The 27554-nt window shown below is 36.6% G+C and overlaps 1 protein-coding gene across 1 annotated transcript in view; it reads right to left on the bottom strand.

Moving 5' to 3' along the window:
• Nucleotides 1-27554, bottom strand: part of Tnip3 (TNFAIP3 interacting protein 3) — an 87881-nt gene that overhangs the window by 44857 nt on the left and 15470 nt on the right. The window contains exons 3-5 of the mRNA XM_074041114.1: nt 21483-21516; nt 20423-20487; nt 6157-6277 (exon numbers count right to left, since the gene is read on the bottom strand). Of these exons, the coding sequence (XP_073897215.1) occupies nt 6157-6277; nt 20423-20487; nt 21483-21516 (220 nt within the window). The remainder of the gene's footprint in view (nt 1-6156; nt 6278-20422; nt 20488-21482; nt 21517-27554) is intronic.

Genomic DNA, 27554 nt, shown 5'->3' with positions numbered 1-27554 from the left:
GATAGTTTGGGAAATACAACCTGGCCTTACTTTACAGTGATAGTTTGGGAAATGCAACACTAAACTGTTTAATGTTGAGTTTTTATAATGCTTTTAGAATCAGAAGACTCAAAACTAATAGCCAGACTTTACAGACAAGAGAATGAATATGGCTTATTTAAATGACTTCATTCAGGTTCCCAGAAGCAAGCATCAAGTACCATAAGGTGCAAAACTTCCCCAGACAGCTATTGAAACATTCCTAACAAAAGCTAAGCAAATCTTCACCCAACAATGCAACAGAGATCAAAACAGCTTAAGGTTACATGATGGAAAATTACATGATGGAATTCAAGGAGGAAGTCAGTAATTATATGTGAATGACATTAAAGAAAAAATTGAGACTCAAGCTTATCCTATTAGCAGTGTGACAGTGATGATAATTGAAGCCTACAATGTTGCATTTATTTAGCACTCTATATCTTCCAAGTGATTTCATATTTTCACCCACTTAATATTCTTATCATAACCCATTTAACAGATGAGAAAACACGATTTTTATTACCAAAATTGTATTTGGATTATCAAAATTTTATTTCAGTTATCAAGGTTTATTAAGATTTTTATTTTGATGAAGAATAGTTAATTTAGGTTTCAAGAAAGGAAATGAGGAGTAGAAACTAGATTATGTTTTCAATAATTGGCTACAGAAAAATGAGTGTTAGCTTAGTGTAGTTTGCAAGAAATTTTTCACTCATAATCTTTTAAGTGTCTTAAGTTCATATTTCTCTCTGACCTAGCCAAAGCATTTCCCATAGGCTTTTATCTAGGAAGGTTTTAATGTCCAGATCTCACATGTGTCCCCAGCCACTGGAAAGTCCTCTCTCAATTTGTTTCCAAGTTTTTAAAGCCAATATCTGGTGCTGCTTCTAAATAAAATTAGAAAAAAATAGAATCCCCAAACAGGAGAAGATTCTTAAGCAAATTCAGTTCTGGTGGATATTCTTAATATTTGGGCACTTTTTCTTCCCACTCCCAGATTGCAGTTTTCTTTCTAATCATTGTTGAAAATGTACTTGTTTACCCAAGAAATACATTTCAAGCCCATATTCCTTTCCTTTTCATTTAATGACATACAATTGTAGGTTCATATATTAATATTCATATGTTAATTTCTCACAATACTAGCTCTATACCTTGGTTTGGTGTAACTGTCATTTAACATACATTTTGGGTGTATGTTAAATACCACTGGAATGTTATTATCATTCTCACTTAGGCAATTATCTTTTCTTTGCCTCCAATATTTTACATGAGTTTTGATCACCAACTTCAATGTTTTCAGAGGATTAAGGTATACTTTCATGTTGTTGGAGTTCCTTATGCTCATCAATAATGTTTTTCTATTTCCTTAAAACTGTGAGTCAGTCTGTTCATTTCTCTTGTAGTAATTCTCTCTCTTTACTTATTCTTGGCAATAGTAGTTGAGAAAAAAAGGAACTTGACATATTTCTCATTAAGTCATATCTGTTTTATTCAGCTATACCCTTTCCATCTCATTAAGTCAAAAAGAAGTTAATTTCCAGCTCCTGGGAAGGGAATTTACCTTATCGTTCCCATGTTGACTTCATTCAATGGGAAAACCAAAGAAGCCCTCTGGTCAGTGGCTCAATCTTCTCTTACCAAACAGAAATGTTCTTATATCTTTTCAGTTCTGACAACATCACAGCAAGACTGTAAAGCTTTTCATTTTTTTCTGAGTATAGGATTTCCTTCTACAGAAGGCTATGGTGTAAATAGTAATCCAGCAGAGATCCCATTAGAGAACTAAGCTGTGTTTGCTTAAGGAATTAAATACCTTTTGAGGACAACTGAGGAAGATATGTGGGAGGTCTAGAGGGACAAAGAATGGAGACTCCTAGGCCATGTGCTGGGAGAGTTTGCCCAGATAGAGTAAAGCCACAGTGGCTTGGTACCAGTGAGGTGTGTTAGGCCTAGAGAGGAGAGGCTGCTCCAACAGCAGCATTGTTCCCAACACCACTTGAGTTCTGACTGAATTCTCAAATGATTTATGTGAGGGAGGGAGAATTAAAAGGAGGAAGTATAGATCAATGGTTCTAGCTTGAGTTTAGGTCCAAAGTCTAAATACTATTAGCTGTTAGACCAGGAAATAATTATTTAGTCTCACTGAAACTCAGATTCTACATCTGTAGAGTTGCAAGGATCAAATAAGCTAATGTAGAGGAAGTGCTCTGCAAAGTATAGACTCAGAATAGACACTTATAGACAGCAGCAAAAACCCAAACAATGGACAACTGAAGGAACTGTGACGCATATTTCTGGCAAATATTGGGAGGACAGAATAGCACTGAGGACCTATGTAGCTTAAGGTGAAAAACAAATCTCTCTACTTTGGTAGTTGGAGCACTAGTGTTTAGCTGCATTTGGGCTCCAGAGAGTATTTTCCACACTGGGCATGCTTGACATAGCAAGGGTTACCCAATGGTGCTCCTGACAGCAGATATCTAAGTGACAGGGAGATCAGAATGAGAAAGACAAAATGACAGCTTCCACATAAGACCTGAGAGACTGGGTTTATGAGTACACTGTACATTCATTTTTTTCCCTACAGACTGTAAGTCTTCTAGACTATTTCTAGGGGAAATCCAGGGATAAGTTGATTGTAAAGCTAGCTTTACTATGGCTCTTAAAATTAAACAAATTGTTCATTACTGGTATCTTCTTGAAAATATATATTCTGATACTTTATACCTTCATATGACGCCTTATATACCACCTCAAGAAGCCTGTGACTAGGAGAGAAAACAAGTATATGCATAAATGATTATAAAAATAAAGTGGTAAAACTTACGAATCAAGGTAAATGATTAGGACAAAACAGGGAGGGGCTTGTGTAGTGCTGTGTGAGACTAGAGAGGGTGGTTGAAAGTACTACGAAAGGTTTGAATTGGCATAACAAACAATTCATCCAATGGCAAAGAGGCAAGGTTTCCAGAAACAGTAAATAACAAGAGAAAGGCATAGCACATGAAACTTCACAGTCTACTAAAGAGTTATGGGGTGGCTTTTTGAGAAGTAGATTTTAGGATATATTTTAGGAAGTTAGGAAGTGGAAGAATATGCAGAATACAACATGGCATTGTAAGAAAAATATCCACAAGCATGGTTTCATTTCCCGAGATTAGCACTTTACAATTTTAAGAATTTAGGCAATGTTTAAAATTTCTACGAAACTTAACTTCCTTATCTGGAAAATGAGAATAAAGATAGTTCTATTAAGTATTGTTATATATATATTAAACAAACTACAAAATACTTGTCATAGGAGAAGCTCAACAGGTATTAGACCCTCCTAATGTTTTTTTCTAAATGTGATCTGGAGGCTAGATCATGGAGAATTTCATATATCATACAAAGGTGTTTGGACTCTATGGTATAGGTAAAGGAAAGCTTTGCAGTTTGAAGGACATGTACATTAGCAAGATCTTTGTAGGCAGAATGAAGGAAAAGGATCAAAGTTCCAGTATGTTATGAAAGTGGAATTGGCAAGACCCTTAGGAAAAACACCAGAGTGAATGAAAGAGGGCACTATTCTAGGAATGGGGGCACCTGGAGTTGTACAGTATGGTGGCCCTGGAGGAACTCAGGATTTTGCCTAAATTTAGATGACTGGGTGAATAGTGATCCATTAACACAGGAAATGAGTGTGTGTGTGTGTGTGTGGGAGGGGAGGTGGTAGGTGACAGGGAAAGAAGATATACAGGAAAGATAATGACTCACTTTAAAAGTTCTGAATGAAAATGTTATGCATATAGTAAAGAACGCCAAGTGCACGTGTCTGGAGACATCAGCATATATTTTGTAGTTGAATGAACTAAGGACTATAGACAGATTCCCAAGTAACACTAATGTAACAAGCAAGTGATGCAAGGGAAGCCAGTGAATGTGAGTGAGGAGAGGGAAAATGGTGTGTTTGTGATTTGGGATTAATATTACAGATAGCAACAGAGTAAGGCATTTTAAGAAAGGTGAATTAGTAGACAGTGTCAAATGCAAATGACAGGATGAATGAAAACTATAATGCAACAGATCATTGGACTTATCACATTAGACATTACTAGTGTTGTGGCAGAGGAGGGAAAGTTTTGGATGCTGTGACCAGTAAGCACATATATGATGTATAAGAGAGACTTAGAACATTACCCATATATGTTTAAAATAGAGGAGAGTTAAGCATATTTTAAGCTAATGTGAGGTGATAGAGATATTGAAGATACAGGAAACTCAGCACTGTTTAGTTATTGGTCTTATCATAAAGTGGTGGCTTTCAAACCTACTGGCTGTTTCTTAGTTAATTCATTTTATTTTTATTCATTTCTTCTGTCTCAGTCTTCCAATGGCCATAGCTATCCAAATTTCTGTAAACCTTGAACTGTATCACTTACCCTCTCTATGTTTTTGCCTGACATTTCAGAAGGAAGATAGAACACATTAGCTAAGAATTTGCTGCCCTTTGACTGGAGGTGTCATTATCAGAGAAAAGCAAATTTCATCAATGAGGTGATGGAGAGCAGCATCTTAGTGGGAAATACAAATTTCCAAAGTTATTATGATGAGGGTAGCAATGAGGATGTAGAAGATATTTTTACTATGTAAGGAAGGATTGAGAAAATAGACCAACAGAATAATGAAGGGGATCTGTCATAAGCAAATGGGATGCAGGAAGATAACCAGAGAACACAAGGATAAGGCTAGTGGAGGGGGTTAAAATGATCACCAAAAAATTTCCTTCTAGGATTAGATGAGAAGGTCATAGGAGAAAAGTGAACATGTTCTAGATGGGAATTAGAGGTAAACATAAAGGACTGACACATAAAGAAAAAAGGAAGGGGGAGGGGAAGCCTTTTTGTGATCTCCTAAACCATTCATTGATAACTATGAAAATAAACACCGCCTTGTCAGACAGCGAGATTTAAACAGGAAAAACATACCTCAATGAGCATGCACACATAGTTATTTGTTTACAACATGAATGAGAGAAAGAGGTGCAGGAATATCCACATCTTCAGTAAAAAATGATGAGTTAACAAAATAGGTGTGTGTGAGTGTGAGTGTGTGTGTTTAAGAGGGAGAGAGAGAGAGAGAGAGAGAGAGAGAGAGAGAGAGAGGAAAAAACACAAGGAGGCCTCAAATGCTGAGCAATGTTCTCTAGAAGTGGTTCATGTAATGGTGATTTCAGAGCCATTTCTACGTGTAGTGAGGTCTGAGGAGTGTACAGTTCTGGAACTTCCTTTAAGAAAGAAATATGTGAATTTATGTATGCAAATTAGCCATAAAAGTAAATATTTGTTTAGGGAGCTCAAGCTCCATTAGCTCTACAGTAAATGTTTCTACACGATTTTTATAGCCTTCTCTGTGTAAATCCACATAAATTTTTTTTACAATGAGCATGAATTACTTTAGAAGAACCAGTTATTTTCAAACTGAAGTCTAAAGGATATAATTTTTTTATGGCAACCGTATTCTCAAATCCACTCACATTAGATCTTTTGTAATGACCACTAAAGACTACTTCTAAGTGGAGGGGACTATCATGGAGCTGATGAGTACAGGATGCAGAGGAGGAAATGCTTTTATATGCACTTCTGGAAAGTAGTCCACAAAATTCTTAGCTCAAACATAACTTTGAATTTTATTTACTTACCTAAAGTACCACAGACAAATATCTTTAAGCAAAAGGAAATTCAAAGTCAAACAACTCCTTTAGTCAGTAAAACCTTGTTTTTTCTTAAAAGCAAAGCAAAACAAAACAAAAAACAACTACAAGCAAACACAGGCATGAGTTGTGCTGATTTTAGTAAATTAGATAACTTCTTCCAAAAAGTCACTGTGTAGTACCATTTCTAATAGCAGGATCTCTTTCTCACTTTCCCGTAGCCCCTGCTGCTTGCACACTTTGACCAGGAAGAAACCTTGTGTGGAAGCATTTCTTTCAGAAGTAGAAAGTAACTGTAAGAAAATGTTTATACTGGTTTACTTTATCCTCTCAGCCATCAAGGAAGTATAAGACTGATTTGGGGACTGTCCCCATAAATTCTTCTTGGTGAACAAACTGTTGAGTATGTAGTGAGATGAAATAGAAAGAAATATTTTTACCTTTGGGGAAGTGGAATTTCTGTGCTTTGGTGTGGCCTCTGGGGTGATCCCTTTTAGATCAGAAGAAACATTTCTCTCAATTAGATCCCGGATTTTATTGTCCAGCTCCATGCTTTCACACCTACCCAGGAGGACAAGGGTAAGTCACATGTCACAAAGGTACTTAAAAATTAATCAAGGGTATAGAGCTGATTGTGTAGCTCAGTGGTAGAGTGCTTTCCTAGCACATGCAAGCCCTGAGTTGACACCTAGCACCACAGAAAAGTTTATTCAGGGTACAGTGACTTTATGATGACATGGAGGTATTATCTGAGTACCTCAATACTCAAATATTATACTGAAATAATACCTCCCTAGAATCTCCCCAAATCTAATTTCATTTTCTTTTCTTTAGTCCAGATGAGACGAGCACATGGAAAGGGAATTGGAGTTAATTTTCACTTATTCAAACACTTATACAAATTGATGCAGTCATATACAGATCAGATTAGGGGTCTCCAGTCTGATAACAATGGTAAGAATTGAGCACTCACAGAAAGCTAGGTGTTTTGAAACATTCGCTTACTCAATGAGCACAACCAGACATTGCAGTAGTCACCGTTACCTGCACTGTACAGAAACACAAACTTGAATTTAGAAAGTTTACTAACTTATGTGAAACACTGGCAGGGCCAAGAAGAAATTCAGACCTGTAGGATAGCCTGTCTCTTAACTATGTTTTTTTTTTTCCTGCATATCTTCAATTAACATGAGAACCAATTCCTAAGCAATTACCTGCCAATAAATCGAAATATTATACTATAGCCAAAGAATATCTGAAATCTATCTTAAGGAGAATCTATCCAGCTGTCTCATTTAGCTGAGAACCAAGGTGAATTGCACATGACCAGTACCTGAGAACACTGAATGTGAAACCAGGCCTTCCAACTTACGACCATCATTCTTTCCTTCTCATCATGTTATGTTGGCATGAAGAAGAAATTTTCTTGTTTAAAACACAACTCAAGAAAAATGCATTAATTTGATATTTTTTTAAATGTTTTTGCCTGCCTTGTTATTTCTCAGCCTCTGAAAGTAAACCCTTGGGTTGTGGAGGCGGTCTTACAGAACTACTTCTCAAAGTTGTGTCCACATAAATAAACATGGAGGCAAAAGTCCAAATTGTATGCCTATGCAGTAGTGGTTGCTTGAGTTGTCTGCCTGATCCCATGCCTCCTTTTGAGGGACTCCCAGGAGCAGGCTCTGACAGCTATGCTTGCGGTACTACTTGACTATGCTCATAACCATTGGTCCAAGAATAAACAACTCATCTCAGTTTGGCCATAAGATTCCTTTCTGCACACAGATGGCATCAAGAATGAAGCAGAAGGATAGAAAAATGCAGGGCTGAGAGGTGGAGAGAGTCTCCACAATTTCTAGTTCAGAATCAGCCCTTTGAAGTCATGGCCGCTTCCTATACTTGGATTCTGTGAACTACCGCATGTCTTTACAATGAATTATGTTTCACTTTTTAAACAATAAAGTTACTTTTATGTGGCTTCTGTTATGTGTTATAAAAACTATCCCTAAATAATGCAACTTAATCTTCAGGTTTCTATTTATTGTTCCTTGCAGGCTGTGAAGTATCTGTACCTCATGTCCCATGTACAATCTTACTGCAAAATGTAGGCTACCTGGTTTATAGTACCCCTTTCATGGTCAAAAATGATGTATACACACAGCATAGGATTTGGAACTATCTTCAAGGTTTCCCATAAGAAGGATTATAAAATTCCCTTAGTACTCTGTTGCTATGAGAAATACCTGAGAGAAACTACTTAAAAGGAGGAAAGATTTATTTAGGCTCATGATTTTGGAGGTGTCAGCCTAAGGTCCATTGTTTTGGGCCTGAGGTGAGGCAGAGTATCATGGCCATGGAATGTGTGCATCACTGGTGGCCAGAAAGCAGAGAAAGCCTGTATTAACAGGTTCCTCCTTCTTCCCCTTTTATTCCATCTGGGTCTCCAGCCTATTGGTTGGTGCAACCAGTATTCAGGACAGTTCTTCTCACCTTAATTAATCATTTCTAGAAATGCCAGCTCACCTAATCTCTCAGGTGCTCTCAATCCAATCAAGCTGACAATCCAGATAATCATCACAGTAACTGCTCCACAGCCTTTAGCTTAATTGGGTTCCCAGGTAGCAACAGAATTGGACTAAATGGAGCATCAAGCCCTTGGGCTAGCTTTCTGACCCATTCTGAACCAGAATGCCTGCCAAGAGGTCCAATTCTTTCTGGTACTACATCCTCTGTTGGCAAACATGTTCCTGAACATTTCAGGTCACAGAAAGGACTGTTTTGAGATGACACACTCTGATCTCCAAGCTCTGAAATGATCTGTTTCCCTTGCTGTTTTTCTGATCTCTTCTGCTTCTTTCCTACCTGCTCTTCCCTTCCAGGCATGCTTGCCTCATCACAATTTATGGAAGATGCCAAGCTCATTTTCTACTCTAGGGCCTTGGCCTTTGCTGTTGCTTCTGTACCACTTGCTCCCCCAATTCCTTCAGGTCATGGCTCAAATGTCACTTTATAAAGAAAGCCACTGCTGACTAGTCTACCTGAACTAGCCTTCTCAACCTTACTATTGTCTCTTAATTCTAATTTATTTTCTTCTGAGTATTTTTTATTTTGATATTTTATTTGTTTTCCCCCCTCTCTCACCCTCATATATGGTGTATGAAAAAAAGAATGACCTTTAGTTTTGTTCATTGCTCTATCTCCTAGCACATGTTAGAACCTCCATAAATATTTGTAACTGAATAGCGTTACTTCATGATGAGGTTTAACTCAAAACACCTAACCATTAACTCAACTCTCACCATTAAATCAGATGCCATCTAAACTGTAGGCAAATAAACTCAAACTCATAGGAATAATTACTCTGGCAAACAGACCATTAAGCAAGGAAACACCAATACCTTTAGAATGGACACTTGAGCTCTGTTGTTACTGCCCTTACGACTGTCTTGTTCTTTTGTACTTGAATTATATGTGTTCATCAACAATCAACAGTAATTAACTGAGTTTACTATTGTAAGGTTCTAACTTGTCAGAGAAATAATTGTATGCAGTGATGATTCTCAAACTACATCAGAGTGAATGGTGAACATGCATGCAGGCCAACAGTCACCCTTCCCTTTTAATTATGACAGGTGTGTGAAGTTCTACCTCAGAGCTGAGGTGAGGGTGAGAGTTCAGGTTCACCTTCAAGCATGGTTTGGCTTGTATTCCTCAAACCCACAGCCAAGAGGGGCTTTCAGGGGAGTGGTGGGTTCGTGGACTTGACATAGGGTGAGACTCAGTATGGTGACCACAGTTTCATTGACTTTGGCCACTACAGGAAAAGGGAGAAATGGCAAAAAAAGAAGAAAACCACATTTGGTGACTGGAGATAGGGAACTGTGATCACCCTTATGGAGAGTGGATCTCAGTATTAATCACTACAGTGGAATAGGCTTGCACACCCAGGAACCCAGTTGGGGATTGAATGGACACTGGAAGGGTGGTGTTCTAGGGATTATACCTTAATGAGATATAATTACTCCTTAGCTATAACCCTTAACCTTGCACTAACCTTTTCTCATTGTCATTGTTACTTCCATTGTCATTGTCAGCAATGAGCATGCCTGAGAATTTACATATGAAGTCTATGCAAAAAGCATTATGATGCAGTGGAAAGTAAATACACTTTTAGAGTTGAGCACTCTGGGACCTAGTGTAAATCTCTTTGCGAGCCTTAATGGTTTGGTTTATAAAAAGAGGAAAACAATGTAGTATTGTGAGGTTGTCTGGAGGATTAGTGACAATTTACACACAGTGCCATCCCATGTGTGCTGAAGATGACTGATACTATTGTTATTCCAAGGGCTTGGCATAGTTACCAAACAGTCTAAGATATGAGTTTGGATAGCAGGATTTTAGTATATTGCTGAAAAGAAAGGAGATGTAATTCGAAAAGCACAAAAATTTCAATTTGGCTCAGGAGATAACAAAAAATTTACTAATACTTTGGATAAAAGACAATCATGTCAGCTATGTGGGTTTAACGGCATGCTTAACAAATCTTTTAGATTATTTTTTAATTAATATAAGAATTTAGTGGGTAAAAATATTCTTATATTTTGCTTTCAATGAGTAAGTTCATTATGTTTCATGAATTTTATTTTATAAGAGAAAGTAGTATTTATCCAAGCTTATTTCTTTGCTACAAAGCTCACAATTCTGACAATTGAGCAGCAGAACTAAAGTTGATAAACTTTGATTTTCTCTGTAGATGACTAAATAATTGCATTTAACATCATTATATCTTTAATATAACACTATGATCTGAGCTTTTCAATAGAGTAAGTACTCTTATGGAGCAAGTAGGCAATGCAGTTAGCTAAAATTAGTATAGCTAGGACAGAAGAGCCCCTTAAAACTCTATTATGACCTCCTTGTGACCTTAAAGAGCAGAAAGAAGGAAAAGCAGTATGGAGAAAAATGAGGACACTACTAGGACTAGTAGGAATTTCAAACCCCAGAGTTTAAGGGTACAACCAATCAGAATATTTCAGGCACAGCCACCTGGAATGATGCTTTCTGCACACCTAATTAGCATAGAGATTGAGCAACGCTATGGGGTAAATGGATAAAAACTTAGACCACATTACTTCACTGGCAACTCATTCTGGACCCTCCCTGTCTCACATGGGAGCTTTATGCTTTTTCTTAATACACTTTTTGCCTATATACTCACCCTCCATGTTGTCCCTGGATTGCATTTTTTGCTCACGAGACAAAGAATTCGGTGTGAATCGGGAACCCCCTGCCAGTGAGGTAAAAAGAGCTGTGACCTTGCCAGCGCTGCAGATCCCAATCTCACAAGAAGATTCCAGTTTCATTACCAAAATTTTAAACATAAATAGAACAAATCCTACATATCCTTGCATTAACCTTACTGGGTATGTATTCTCCTCACCTTGGGAATTGTTCCCTGTTTCTGCTCAACTGATTAAAGTTCTAATGATCCATGCTCTGGGGCCTCTTTATCATTTTTATTTTTCAGACAGAAACTTGACTCCCATGAGGTGAATTAAGTACCCTCTCTAGGATCACTTGACTTGTGAGCCGCAAGTGAGGTTCACTCTGAAGCCTATGGCTTTCATTAGTTTGCCATTGGACTCTTAGTGATTTGAGGAATTGTTAAAGTGGAAGGACCATGAAAGGGTCTGTTATTTACAAATAATTTATTAAATTTTCCATCTCGATAAGCATTTCTGCTCCAGTTCCAAAGAAAACAATCTATTGGTATTAATAACTGTAATGTAGCTGGTGTGTGAAGTCAGATGTTAGGAGAGTCTTGGGAGATGAGATATGGGATTAGGTGTCACATATAGCCTACCTTCTACAGAGCTCCTATTTTACTATGTTACTATGAAAAATAGTACGTGTTCTATATATGTGTTCTCTCTAAAGGGTCCACAGTGTTTTAATCAAGTTCTTGAACCTCCAAAAAGCTAAAAAGCATTGAGTCAACTTTAGTTACTATCATGAGAGACTACATTAAAATAAAATCGCATCATGGCTTTTTTTGTCTAAGAGTATATTTAAATTTCTTTCCTTTCCATTTTCCTTCTTTCCTTCCATCTACACAGGAGCTACAAAAAATTCATAAATTACCCTTTGAATCAAACACTATTATTAAAATCTTTATGAGGTGGTCTCATTATTAAATTGCAGGTGAACAGACAGAGGTAATATTGTTAGACTAAGTATTTGAGATGATGGTGACAGAATTAAATGAAATTAAGCTATTGGCTTATTCACAGCTCATTTTAAACTTACCTGGACACAAAACTTCTTGATTACTGTACTCCTTCCTTCCCTTCACTAATGAAAACAAATCAAGATAGAAAGCATATAGAAATTACAATATTAATTACATTTCACCAGTGGTAAAATGTAAGTTAAGCCAGTTCAACAATGAAACTTAAAAAAAGATAGTTTACCCTAAGTTGTATATGATTGTGAGCTGTTTTGTAGCAGGGAGGAGGATCAGAAGAAAACAGACAGGCCTGAGTTCTGATAAAGTAGCAGGGGGGAAGAGATAGCATAGCAGAGAGATAAAACCTAAAGAATTCAAAGGTGAGGAAGCTCACATAGCACTAGGGGTAGATGAGCACTTAGCACTAGGGTGAAGTAGCCTACAGAATTGCATGTAACCATATATGGGTTAAACCTTGTTTTTAAAATTTCATTGCCTCTCTAACCTGCTTGCAAGGGTACATGAGACCCCCTTTGTTCTCAGGGCTCAGCCTTTGGACATGAGTCGCCTGGGACTGTGCTGGCACAAGAAAACATTGCTTCCTGCTAAACTGCCTCAGTGTCTCGTATCTCAGCTAGCAACTTCCCACAACAGTTTTTCCCTAGACTTACTTTGGGAACTAACAATCTGACTAGTAACCCCCACAAACAATTAAGAGAGGACAGGGAAAGGGATGAATGTTTTTCAGGGCTATTTGAAGCTCCTGTACTTTTATGATTTCTTCAAAGGTCTCTAGTACAGAAGTTTCCAAAATGTATTCAAAGGTGCAGCATGTCTTTGAATGCCATAGGTTAAAAGGTTCAGCTAAGGATTATTTAATTATTTAAATTTCATTAATCTACTAGAACAGGTTTTCTAACATTCCCTCATTAAATTAACTATAAATATCTATCTCTTCAAACAGTCTTTGAGTGAGCCTTCTTATCTTTCTGGATACCTTATTAATTAATGATGAATAAAACCTAGAACATATGTTCATTTTACATTGGTAAGGGAGCCAAGTTTTTAACTTTTTTTACCTTGTTTGTTAACATTGCCGAGTACCAGTATCTTAAGATGGTTGAATTTCTAGTTGATATTAGTGACATTTGCTATTCAATAGCAGCACACTTGGTGATAAGGCTGCTTCATTAGTACTGGCAAGTAGTATAAATTCCTGAAGAAAGTTATTACATTCAATAGACAAAACAGATAACCACAAACTTGGAAGCAATTTGAAGTTCATTTAATTCATCTCCTGTGTTTAGATGACAGACAAATGAAGCTCAGCAGTGCAAAATGACACACAGCAAAGCCGGGGTAAGAATCTAGGATGTTAGTGCTTTTCCTTCCTCTGCACTCTCACCCATCTCTGATGTCCACATTTCCTCGCAGCTTACTGCCAAAGTCACATTTTCTGCTTTGATCTTATGTGGTAACCCATGTATTTTTAGGAAAAATTCTGGAGAACAAAGCATATTTTCAAATATGAGACAAGGAAAAATTGATAGCAGTTTCTTCTATAATGGCAGATGTTCAAAGACCAGGGGCTAGTACCAATCTCTGGTAACCTAGAATGAGAAGTGTTGTCTAAAAGACTAACCAAACAGCAAGTTTTGGGTTTTATTTTTTGTTGTTATGATCAGTAATACACTAACCATATTTCTGGTTATTTGGGGTAGAAATGGATTACTAGAAAAAGAAATTACTCTTTGTGTATGTGTACTTTAGATGATTAGACCTGATGTTTTAATTATATTATTAAACAGTGTTTCCATTATAATTGGAAACACTAACAGTTGTGGCTTGAGAAGATAAGACAAGAAAAAGGTTTTGCTCAGGTTTTTCTTTTTTTTTTTAAATAACATTATCCTCACTCCAGAGAAATATTTCTAAAGTTTTACTCAAGACTATGTGGTTTAATAATTTAAATAAGTGTCTAAAATTGAATTTGTATGTCTGACATGAAAGCTCATTGGATGGGGAGATACTTCTTGTAACCTCGGAGCCTTTTAATTTGCCTTCCCTCTGCATTTTTGGCTCGTTCTGTTTATTTCCTCTCTGCTTTTGTGATGAGCCAGGTCACTGTACTGATGCCACCCACCCAAGCTAAACCTTGTGTGACTGCACCCAGGATGATCATGGAGAAGCTGGTTGGAGCAGAGACAGAGTGTGTGACTGCAGGTGCTGTCAGTCTTCTATATATATAGCTCCAGGTTCATTGGTCTTCTGATGGAAATATTGTATTGATTCAATGATGCCTCTAGAGGGCACTCTGCATTCAGTTCAGGTAGAAAGTTGTTTCTGACGTTAAGGTTTCATTTTGAATTTTGAGTTCAGGGTGGGTACAGGTGGGGAGAAGGAAGGGAAAGATGGAAGAAGGGAGAAAATGTGTAATACACATGTGAATTATATTTATAGCTCATGTCTTCCATTTCCTTTATTTTAAAATGTTTAGTGAAAAATTTTTTTTGGTTTCTTTTTTTTTTTATTCATTTATTCATATGTGCATACACTGTTTGGGCCATTTCTCCCCCCTGCTCCCCAACCCCTCCCTTTCCCCCCCACCCTCCCTCGCTTCCAGGCAGAACCTGTTCTGCCCTTCTCTCTGTATTGTTCTAATTTCAGTAGATGTGCTGCCAAAGAGAGCATAATATTTCTCTTCAAATGAAGATTTTTTTAGTTGCAACCATTGTTGGATATTTCCTATAATAAATTTATAACAAATAGCTTTTTCTTAAGCGTACTGTAGAAGTTTTTAGAGACAGTTCTCATTAAACACATAGAGTTAATATAAACAACAACAGCTGATCATGATGTGGTTCACCATATTTTGTACTTCTAACAAAACTAATGCAGAGGATCTGACAAAAACGTGGCATGCATTTTATCAGCTTGATGAAACAATTAGGAGCTGCCATCAGAGATTACAAGCTGTCACATTAAGTGAATCTTGTTACCAAAGACTCTAATAATCCATATACATTCTTTCCTTTTGCCATGTTCATCTGCATGTGAAAATGATGAACTGGAAAGTTACTTTTGTGTTAGAAAACAGGAAGCACTCAAAGAACTAATCAAATATGGGGCATTTTTAATAGCAAAATGAATAGTGATTGAAGTGCATTTTTAGGGCTGGAGATGTAGCTCAGTGGTAAAGCTCTTATCTAGCATACAGAAGACCCTGAGTTTGATCTCAAACACACAAAATAGTATTATAATTTATTAAATAAAATATTAATCTTTCATCTGTATAGATAAAAATTAAACATAAAAATAAATGGAATAAGAAAAAGCTTGCCTTTACATTGGAATGTCTGCTCATTAACGCAGAGGAAATGATGATATTAGAAAAATCATTATTTTTTAACTATCAAAGTAATCATAGAATAAGAAATGGACACTAAAACATGTGGCTGATTTTGGGGAGGAATGGGGTGCCTACATAATTTCATAGTACTCTCCCTCAAGCAGTGAATATTAAAGAAAATACTAGGGAACAGCTGTACGTTGGATAATCTTGGTAGACACCGCCTTAAACAAATGATGAAGGTTAAAATCACCTGCACTGAGAAAAATCCAAGCTAAACTTATCATAGGATGCATTAAAAAACATAGCGTCATACCTGTAGTATTTCAGCTAAAAATTCAAAACCTGAATAGAAGAAGAAACATTAACCCAAAGCATACTGACAGACATTTTACAGAATATCAAGCCTATAGTATTCTAAAGTGCAAGCAAATACTGAGGACCTGTCCCAGACTGCGAGTTTAAAAATCATGAAAAATAAGTGTAATGCATGAGCCTAGATTGAATCCTTTCCCCCAATCCTATTGGAATGAGAGATTAATAGGATAATTCGCAAAATTTAAGTGGGGTTTGAGGATCAGGTGTTCCTGTTCTGATTTTGGTGGGTATCTTATGATTATATTGGGGAATGCTCATGTTTGTAGAAAATGCACAAAAAATCATCCAGTAGTAACTTACTTCCAAATGGGAGAGTACAAAACGTTCTTTGGAAACTTAAGTGTGATGCTATTTTAAAAGTGAAAGTAAAAATATACTTAAAAATAAGAAGCTTAAAGTGTAAGTACAATTTGATACTTAAATTACCTTATGGTCAATGAAGGAACCATTTTATAAAAATGAAATTGCCTATCACGATGTAGCAGGAACTAAAATGCAGACTGATAAATATTCCTTGAGATGGGTATAAGCAAAATAGGATTTGTTTTATTTTTCTAAAAGAATGAGGAGGGAGAGTATTTGTGTGAACCAAATTACTTAGATAGTTCTACACCAAGGATTCCAGAAATGAAATTAAATACTCCCACCATAATATTTAAAGCCACATTGTAAAATATGCAGAATAAACAACAAAGTGAGTATTTTCACTTTTTTCTGAATTTCTCATAATAAGTAAATAGGTTCTGTTGAAATGTTCATATTACAGAAACTCACCCTTTGAAATGTAAGCCAGTGGTAATATTCACGCACCAAAGAAAAAAGCTGCAGATTTTCTCATTTAATTCAACAAGTATTTCTTTAAACATTCTGTGTATGACCTATCAAACTTCAAAATCAATTACCTATTTCCTCATAATTTTAAATGGGATTCCAGATAAAAAGAAATGTATACAAAAAGTGATTTTTTCTTTTAGTGAAATACTTCAAAACACAATGTAATTTCACTTGACATTGGAGAACATCACATGGTTTAAATGAACTTTTATCATAGGATTATTTATTGATACAAAAGCTATCAACTAATTATTTCTACATATTTCTGAGTATAGAGAATGGAAAATAGAAATGCCCCAAAACACTGAATACTCTTTTTCTACTATAAAGTGTCAAACCATTGATTTCACATTGTAATTATCACGGGTCATAACTACATAAGAAATCAGCAAATTAAAAGCAGATATTTGGTATAAAATTGTTCCTTTTTCTTCATACATATTTTTCATTGAATTGACATAAAAGTAAGTCTAATGTTTGTAAAAATGAAGCGATACAAAAGCAGGAAGACAAATTCCTAAAATGAGTTAGAATACTTGGGAGCACAGGGAAGTCTCACATGTAAATAGTGTTGCAGAGACAAATCAATCAAGGCCAGATAGCTTTCTAAGGTAAAAACAGGGATGGGGCTGGGAGTGTAGCTCAGTGGTAGAGAGCTTGCCTAACGCATGCAAGGCCCTGGGTTCCATCCCAGTATTGTAAAACAAAATAACACAAGAACAAACAAATAAAACTGTGGACCAGAAGACTGGTAAAGTGACGTTGCCTTTGTGAGTGATAACAGTGAATGGGAAACAGAAGCAGTTTTCTGAAGAAATGACATTCAACTCCCTTAGCTGGTGCTTGTTGAAATGTAGGCAGACACACAGATCACCTGGCCAGGTCACTCACAGTTACAGCAGTATTTATGGAACCAGCTGCTGCCCTAACACTGTGTATTTTAACTCCTTCAATTGATAGAAGGCCCTCTTGAGGTTGGGATTGTCTCCCCGGTCTGAGACTCAAGAAATTAAGTAAATTGTCCAAGGCAAGCTCTTAAACACTGCATTTACTCAGAAATAAATGATTCATTTTTCATATGCAGAAGTAAATAGACAAGGTAAATAATACTTTGTTTTTATAGATTTTATGTCTAAACAAAGCTAGGATAAAATCCATTTTAAACATGTATTTATAGATTGCTAAAGATAAAGAATCAGGATAGGTCAGTTAGTGGTAACAGTAGAGCTAGGACTTTTTAATAAATAGCTCTTTTTTTCTATAAAATAGTATTTCAAAAAAAGAAATAATATGAGGACCAGCAGGAGATGGGAGAAGGGACAAGAAAGGGTATGTGAATAAGATTACATTATAGACACGTAGGAAAATGTCATAATGAAACCCATAATCTCTTACAACTAACATACCCAAGTGAAAATAAAGGGGAAAAAAGGAAAAAAATGGAAATATCAAGTATTTGGTCTCAAAGATCTAAAAATCAGGATTTGATCCAGGAAATAATTATATGTTGCTGACTATGTAATGAAGATCATAACAATTAAGTTTAAGATTCCAGTGAGATTTGGAAAATGAAGGAATATGTCACACTTATTTTAATGGAATTATAATCTATCCAAATTATAAAATATATAGTTTTGAAGTTGAAAAAAATGCCTTCCTCATAGCTGAAATAACAGGCATGCCCAACACACCTGGCTTATTGCTTGAGATGAGGCCTCACTAACTCTTTTCCTGGGCTGGCCTTGAACCACAATCCTCCTGATCTCTATCTCCTGTGTAGCTAGAATTACAGACGTGAGCCACAATGCCTGGCCCAATAATTTTTAAAACATACTTTCATACCAAAAATAGTGGGAGTATGTAACAAAATAAAGTGTCAACAAACACTGAATAAATAAATAGAAAATCGAGTACTTTAAATTTTTCTATAAAGATTTTTGTGATAGTACAATTTCAGTATAAAAATTTGAAATAAAATCATAATAGATTTGCTACTATTACATATTCCAAAATTTGGAACTAGGGATAAATAATATATTTTATTTTTATTGATTAATGTATCATCAGAGAATTTAAAGGTTTTCCTTTGGTAAATAAAGTATTTCTTTTTGTAAGAAACAAATAAATTCTTACTTTACCCAGGGATCCATGGGTAGAATAAGAATTCAGTTTAAAACATTCAAGAACAAACACAAATAGACTTTGTTCAAAGTATGATGCTTAAAGAACTTGAAAAGATACAATGTATTTAAAGTATACCAAAAATAAGCAAAAACCAACTGAAAGCAGTAAGACTATTATTTATCAGTGGAATGTGAAAAACTACTCAGAACCAACAAGCAGAGGGCTGTTGAGTTAAGAAACTTGGTTTTCAGCTTTGCTGCTTAGGATTTGAGGCATTCCTATATCAATGCCCTCCTGAAGAACACCCAAGTCAAAGTTCAAGCACACACTGGATCTAATCCAAAACTAGTTAGAAAGCTAAACCTAGGGAAAAAATGGACTCACACAAGAGTTCTGAAGGAATCTGAAGCCAAATTTAGGGATCTTGCTCAAAATACGTTAGGCACCATGACAGAGAAATGAAGATTGCTGATGTTATTTTTGCTAATAAGGACAGCAATATAAGGAAGTCATAGACCTTATCAGTGAGCACCAGAATGTCATGCTATAGACCATTAGTATGAAAGTAAGGTAAGCTATGGGAAGAAAAGTTTCTGCAAGGACAAATCTTGCTTGACTGCACACATATGACACCTTCATTAAAGTAACTGATAAAGCAATTTAAAAATCAACTGATTCCCAGCACTGCAAAAAAAATTGAGTATATATGAAAATATGTTGTTATGTTTTTAAAAACAGATTCTAGAAGAGACTAAATGGTAAGGATAGTAAGTATATTTCTGGGTGAGTATAAACATTTGGTGGGAATCTGGGCTAAGAGAAATTTCATTCAGGTTGTTTTTTTTTAAATAAATTACCAGAAAGATCAAGTAAATAAGGACACTTTTAAACCAAAATGCTAAAATAAAAAGTATAAACTATAGGAATATTTTTCAAGCTTACAGGAACTGTCTAGAAATTAGCATATGACTCTCATTATAAAGAACTGCATTCAGAGCAAAAAATTTCATATGCACAGCCTAAACTTTCAGATACAAGGCATCGAAAGAGTATCAATCATAGCCCTACAGAGCACATTTTTTAAATGGCTTGATTTTATCAGTCATCCTACAAATGGTCATTCAACATCGAATATGGGCCAGACATTATTCTTGGTATTTGGTATAGTATATTAATGAACAATACAGAAAAAATACCAGGTCTTGTGGACTTCACATTCCAAGACTTCAAACCCAGAGCATCATGAAACATCATCCTGCCTCTGAATAAACCCGTAGTGAATTTGCAGTCAAGTTTCTTCATAACATGGCTTGAAAGATCTATTCAAGGCCAACAAAACTTATCAGGAAGATTGATTGACTTCAGGTAAAGTCAAAACTTAGCATACCTGTTTGGAAAATGTAACTGGTTCAAAGACACTTGAAAAAATCGTGAAATTTGAAAATTACTCCTCAAAGGTGACTATGGTCTGAGCCATGGTCCCAGCAGAGTATCTAGTATATTATGCCATAAAATATCCATATAGCCCTGAGGTGTTTAAAATTTTTAAGTAATCATGAAGAATTGGCAGGGAAATGGGAAAGAGATTTGTGTTTAACATATAAACCTTTTATAAAATTCTATATCCTCCTTAATGGCCAGAGGTGAAAAGTTGCAAATAAATAAGAGGAAGTTCAGAGAAATTCTAAAACAAGCAAACAAATGACAGACAGACTGAGAAGACCCAGCAGCACATAGCAGGGCCAACAGAGGAAACAGTACAAAACAAAAAGCAAACTTGGCATGTGGTACACACCTGTAATCCAGTACTGGGGAGGAAGAGTCAGGAGCCAGGATTGGGCTACATGGTAGGCCCCGTTTCTAAAACAAAAAAATGAAAAAGAAAGGAAAAACAAAAAGGGAAAAAAATAAAACCAGAAAATTCAGAGAAAAGGAAACCTGGAAGTACTCACAAATATGGTTGTTGGCACAACCTCAGGAAACCAGTGTATTTCTAATAGGGTACTTGAAAATAGAATTATAAAGCTGGTTGTGACAGACAATAGTTTTTATTTAAAAGTAAAAGGAGTCATCAAGGGGACTATAAAAAATAATCTTGTTACTCTTGCAGCTTGGAAAGACCACTGTGTGGCTACGTGGATATGAGTAGGTGTCAAGGGATTGGAAGAGGAAGAATTGGAATCTGATAACCACTGATTAAAGATTTCAACCCATGAAAAACTGAAAGACGTGAAGTTTAATTCATTACTAAGCTGATTTTTATCTCCCAAATTCCCCCACACTCAACTGGAACTGATTGTATATACAAAGCTTACAACAGCTTAGAAGAATGTCCCAGATAAGAGAAAAACAGTCACATATACCCCAATTCACAAGGTGCAAGGAGGCTGAGCATCCCTTTGGCACCCTCAGGTAAAAAGGAAGTTAAGGAAACTTAATGTCTTTGAGGTGACATCAGAGTAGGTGATCTGTCAGGTAGTTCCCTGTGCAGCTCTGCAGGTGCTGTAGAACCCCTGGCTTAAGGTGGGGGTGATAGCTGGGATCTGACCCATTTTCTGCTCCCTAAGCCCAGAGCTTTCATGTGGGACTTCCCACATGCAGAAGAACGGAGCACCTTCTCTTCCATGACACAGAGGTACTATGTAGGCCAGTGGTGCTCTGGAAACTGTCCCCTCTTGAAACCACTGTCAGAGGTAGAGTCCTTACCTGGCAATCCTGGGCTGGCACTTCTGTTTGTGTTTTCAGATGACCTGATCACTTTCACTTGATTCTTTACTACTCCCAAATGGACACAAATAGGAGCATTAACTTTCTCTAGCCTTTGTTCTCACCCAAACAGGTAATATCAACCTCACCTGAGAATGCTGAACAATGGGTTTACTGGGACAACTGCAGAAGAGTTCCACAAAGAGATTACAAAACTCACAAATTCCTTTTTGCATAATCTTAAACTAAGAAGAGGATTATTTACAGTCCAAGATTTCTCAAAAACTTAATAGTAGGGCCCTCAGCAATCTTTATTTAGACCCAATTTCTCAAAACGGTACCTAGTTAGGGCTTGTCACACTGGAGGGGTTTTCCACACTTAGCAACGTTTTTCATCTTTACGCAGAGTTTGGGCAGTTGGCAGCTGTTGGCTCTCCAGCAGTCTCTTGATGCCAACTAACTATGATTAGAAAACATCCTGTTCCTATAACAGAAGGATCTAGTACAAAGTTTGACCTTGCCAAAGTTATTGATTTAATGATCAGGGAATTACATCCAGCAAGCAAGCACCTTGGCTCTCCTTTGGCAGATTTTTGTTGTTGTTATTTAAAATTCCTCAGACCTTTTTGGGTTTTTTTTAACCTAGTAGATTTCTGGAACCCAGCCTTGCTGGCCATCTCAAGTTCTCCTCTCAGGTTCTATCAAAAGAACAAACAAAACTGTACTGGAAAATAAGTTCTCATGGGTGGACCTAACCCGGAGGGAAGTGTCACAAAGTGAAACTGGCTCTTTGGATCTGCTAGGTGAAAGTAGAGGTCACTTTGGTGAGAGACTATGAATATTAGTAAAAGTGGAACTCTGTGCTGGGGAAGAGAGTAGGAGTTGAAGGTCAAGGGGAAATTTGGTGGCTTCAATAACTATGGTTACTTTGTGAATGGACTCTAATGATGAGCCTAGATGAGTGGGGGGCAGGAAAGGAGGTTTTGAGGTGTGAGGAAAGTCCAGAAAAAATGTGCTAATCAGACATTCCACAAAAGGGAACAACTGGCTGCCCATATTGAAGTTTTATTTAGTGCTTAGAAGGAACACAGTAGATCTCACCACAACCATGCATCTGTTCCATTCAAGATGTAGGTGGTGTGGTCACTGGCCAACTTCTGATAGTCAGTGGACTCCAAAGTAGAACATCTGGTCATTAGGCAGATGTTTTGTGTCTCATGTTTAAAATCAGTTTCTAGGCATTATTTTGTATACCTCAGAAAACCAAACAAAATCTCCCAAAATCCAAAATGATAAATAGGGTTTCTAAGAATAAAACAGTTATGGGTCTTTACCACGAGTATCCTTATTTCTGTCTCAGGCAGACTTGGAGCAAAATGTTTGCAAACCTGTCATTGCTTCATGCAGTTCATGTGTCTGCAGGTCATATGCCTAAGCCTGTGCCACCATGGAAGGAGTCCTGGGCCTGCAATCAGAAGATGTGGATTTGAGACATTCCTCTGCCACTAGCTAGCTGTGATTTGGACAAATGTTCAGCTAATTATATATTATATTATTAACTATATATTGTATTATTACATTTTATATATCATCATATGTTATATTATTAAATGTTCAGCTCATTATATATTATATATTAGACGAGTATATATTAGTACATATACTCATTTGTTCAATGGCCATATAGCAAGAACCTGCTGTGGGCATGAGGATCTTATTTTCCTCATTGCAAATTAACAGAACTACCCAAGATCCACTCCAATGTTGAAATCATATTATTGATTTTCAGTGTCACATTTCTTTGGAGCATTGAGATGGAAAACTAGGTCATCTGATATGTTATATAGACTTTATTTATTTTTATTTTATGGTGCTGGGGATTAAACCCAAAACCTTGTACATGCTAGGCAAGTATTCAACCACTTGTTGGAGCTGTATCTCCAGTCCCTCATTTTTATTTATTGAATACATTTACATTGTAAAAGCATACCCATTTAAACTAGAAAACATAAAAAGAAAAAGTTAATATTTTCAATCTTCCTTCAGTTTCTCTCTACAGTGATGGTTTTATTATTATTATTATTATTATCATTATTTGAAATATTTGAGTTTGAGCTCATGGGCCTCACACTTACTAGTCAATTGCTGTGCTACTTAAACCACACCCCAACTCTTTTTGCCTTGTTTTTCAGATAAGATGTCCTGTTTTGCCTAGGATGGCCAAGGACCACAATCCTCCTACCTCTGCCTTCTGTGTGGCTAGGATTACAGGCATGTACTACTATGTGTGGCTTGGGTTTCACTAACTTTATTTTGCTCAGGATGCCCTGGAACTGCAAAACTCTAAATCTTTACCTCTTAAATAGCTGGGATTACAATTAGGAGCCACAGTGCCTGGCCTACTATAATAATTACCACCATACGGCCATATTTTTCTCTGTGCTCATATAAATATATGGGTATCCAGATTTGTGTGTGTGTGTGTGTGTGTGTGTGTGTGACATATATCTTTTCTTCCTTTTTTTTCTGAGACAGGATCTTACTATGTAGCTGAAGCTGGTCTTGAACTTGAAATTCTCCTATTTCAGCCTTTTAAGTGCTGGGATTGTAGTAGGTGTGCTCCACCATACCTGGCTTGTCAGAGGTATTTTATCACAGATAGAGTACTTTGTGTTCTGACTTTCTAAATACAAATTTATTAAGGTGGTGAAATGCTAGATTTATACATAATTTAGATTTTTTTCTTATAATAAGTGCTGGAGGGCATATAGCTATTTATACATGAGGGTTGCTCCTAACCACTGTACTAAAAGGAGAAAAAAAAAGATGTGACTGCCAGCTGCAAAGAGTTTTTAAAAAAGGGTGACCAACTGGTCAAGTAGAAGAAAATCTTCTCATTGGAAAAGAACTTCCAGGGAAGGTCATTTTTGTGTAAACACTGGATGTGTGGTCCAAGTTTCTTTTTGTTTTGTTTGTTTGTTGCTATTGTTAACTACTGGAAATTGAAGGGGAAAGATGAAAGGATCCTGAATGTCCAGGAAATTGTTCAAATATACAAAAAAAATTGCTCAGAATCCAGAAACAAACAACCTCAAGATCTGTAAAAAAACAGTGATCAATGATATATTTTAACTCAGGACACAAAGAGCCAAATAAGCTTTGAGAGTGCCAAACAAGAAACTCCTAAATAAAAAGAGAAATTAACAAGTTCCAAGAAAAAAAATTAAAAATCTACTAAAGTTAAAGCTATTCAAGTTTGGTAGAAACCAGTATGCACCAATGAGTGAGTTATAATAGCAAAATGTCACTGTATGAGGAAAGTAATCCTCTGTAGATGTTATGTATCTTTAAATATTACTCTGGATTAATTCATTAACTTGGTGGGTTTTTTGTTTGTGTAATTTTGGTGGTACTGGGACTTGAACTCAGGGTTTCATGCCTCTACTACTTGAGCCATGCTCCCAGTCCCTAATTTTGGTGATTTTTAACTGTTCTAACACTAAGTACTGTGATAAAAGCAACAACAGTAAGCCTGCATGCAGTTTTGGGTCACACAAAAGAAAAAGGCAATTTAGACAAGGTTAAAACTTGGATATAGTGTAACAAAGATTATACTTGGTCTTTGTCTTTAGTTCCTGGTACACAGCTTCTAATACCCTTGGAATTTTCTAAGTTATAGAAATGTCTTTTGTTGTGTATGACTAGTCCCTTTCAACTAGACCTAAGGTTATGGTAATGAGATGACTCGTTTGGAGCTCTGGGATCCGGTCACTAGCTAGACCAACCTCAGATTAGGGTGGGAACATTCAGCTCTAGCCCACAATTTGCAGGGAAGTCAGGGGGCTGGAGATTAGGATATAAAACCTCTTGAAAAGAAGTGATTTGGAGGTGCTGGTGGAGTGGTTCAAGCAGTAAGGACACCTGCCTAGTGAGTATGATGTGTGTGTGTGTGTGTGTGTGTGTGTGTGTGTGTGTGTGTGATTTGTAGAGCTTTCTGCTTCCTTGTTGGTGACAAAGCAACATGTTAGGAACTGGCTCTGTGCCAGTGCCTCCCCCACACCTTGCCCTATGCATCTCTTTCATTTGGCTGTGTTTTCCTGAGTTGTGTAAATTGTTCTAGAGAATTACCAAATTTGAGGAGGGGGTTATGGAGATCCCCAAGTTTACAAGCAGATGGTGGGGAATATTAGTGTTCTCTTAGACTTGCACCAGGCATCTGAGTGGGGGCAGTCTTGTAGAACTGAGCCCTGATCCTGTGGTGTCTGCACTAATTCCTCAGAGTATCAGAACTGAACTGTTCAATGCCCAGTTAGTGTTGAAGAATCGGTGTGCATAAAAACACACATTTTTCAGAAAAAAAGATGTCACATGGAATAGAATTGATGCTTAAATGAACTCAGTAAGCAGTATTATATATATAGAAGGAACAGTGAGCCCAGAGGAAATAAAAAGCTCCAGGATGCGTTGTAAACCCAGATCAAAATCACAGCTGGTCCCTTTGATGCTCTGTTAAAGAACTGCAGAAGATTCAATATCCTCTCCCCTTTTATTCCGAATGGGGTGAGATAAATATCAATTGTATCATTTTTTAAACATGATTTATATTCACCTACCCAATAGATATGTATCAAAGTGTACTATGGGCCAAAAACTATTCTAGATGCTTTTTATAGTGTATTTCTTATGGGAAAAAATGTCAACAGCATTCTTTTTGGTATCTACTTTTACATTACTGCCTCAAGAGAAAATTATTGAAGTTTAAAAGTTTTTAAGGCAAATTATTTTCTACACCAGAACCTTGGTTGGTTATTATTTCATTTTATATTTTATTTCTTTTTTGGTTAGTTTGCTTTTCAGATAGGGTCTTATGCTTTTGCCCAGATGAGCCTTGGACTGTGATCCTCTTACTTCTGCCTCCTGAGTAGCTGAGATTGTAGGTTGGAACCACCATACTAAGCTTGATATTTTTCTTTCTCTGTCTCTTTTTTTTTTTTTTTTTTTGTGATGATAGGGATTGAACCCAGAGCCCCATGCATACTAGACAAGCCCTCTACTAACATTTCCAGCCCCTGACTTGATTCTGAGATAAGTGCTTGCTACTTTTTTCCAGACTGGCCTAGAAACCTCAAGCCTTTAATCTCTACTTCCAAAGTAGCTGGGATTGCAGGCATGAGCCACCACACTAGCCTTTGCTTGCTTATTTTAAAGACACCTATATAATTGTTGAATACTTACTACATGTGAGGGATTCTATTTGTATTATCTTATTTAATCCTGGCAATTATTATAACATCTATTAGGAAGATGAAAAAATTGAAGATTTGAGAGAAACTAAGTAACTTATTTAAAAAGTATGACATGAACTCAGTCTGACTCGAGAAACCACACTCTTAACCACATCTGATTTTAAGTGGCAGCATTGAGATAGTGGATACTCATTACTTATAAACAAATAAGACTTTATGCTATGAGCTTTGCTCAAAAGGGTAAGTGTAACACTGAGCCACTGATGAGAGAAAATTTCGCCATCCTCTAATAAATTATACTACATAGCAAAGGAAAAGAAAGATTATTATCATTATATAGTGATTATATAAATTCTTGTTCTCAGCATGGGCTGGCATAAGTAAACACCGTAGGTTGGGGTGGTTAACACAGAAACTTATTTCTCACAGTTCTGTGGGCAAGAAATTCTAGGATCAACGTGCTTATGCCTCTTCCTTTAGATTGCAGACAGCTACCACTTTCCCTTGTGCTGGGGAGAAATGTTACAGAGGTCTCTGTTGTCTCTTCTTATAAGGACACTAATCCTTGTAAAAGCCCTATATCTAAATATTATCACAGGGTTAAAAGTTCAATAGATGAATTTGGGCAGCACAATTCAGGCCATACACTTAGGAGAAGAATATTTCAAATTTCAATCCTGAATCATGTCAGAGTAGGGTCTGCTGAAGACTAGACTGAGATGAGGAGCAAACTATTGGGGGTCTAATAGCAATAAACAGCCATGGAAGACCTTAGGATTCTGAAAACAGGTAAACTAATTAGCTATTTATCCTTCCTTTACCATGATATCTTGGATTATTTTCAGACTAGTCCAAGCGTAGGTGAGTTGAATATCCAATCTTATACTGAAATAAGATTGGCCATGTATTAAATATTATAGAAGCTGCTGTGATGTTATGGGGTTCATCATAATATCTTGCCTTTTGTACAGAATT

The sequence above is a fragment of the Castor canadensis genome, chromosome 9, assembly GCF_047511655.1.
Source record: "Castor canadensis chromosome 9, mCasCan1.hap1v2, whole genome shotgun sequence".
NCBI lineage: Eukaryota > Metazoa > Chordata > Mammalia > Rodentia > Castoridae > Castor > Castor canadensis.
Note: the sequence above shows the minus strand (reverse complement) of the source record. Positions and strands in the feature narration are given on the sequence as shown.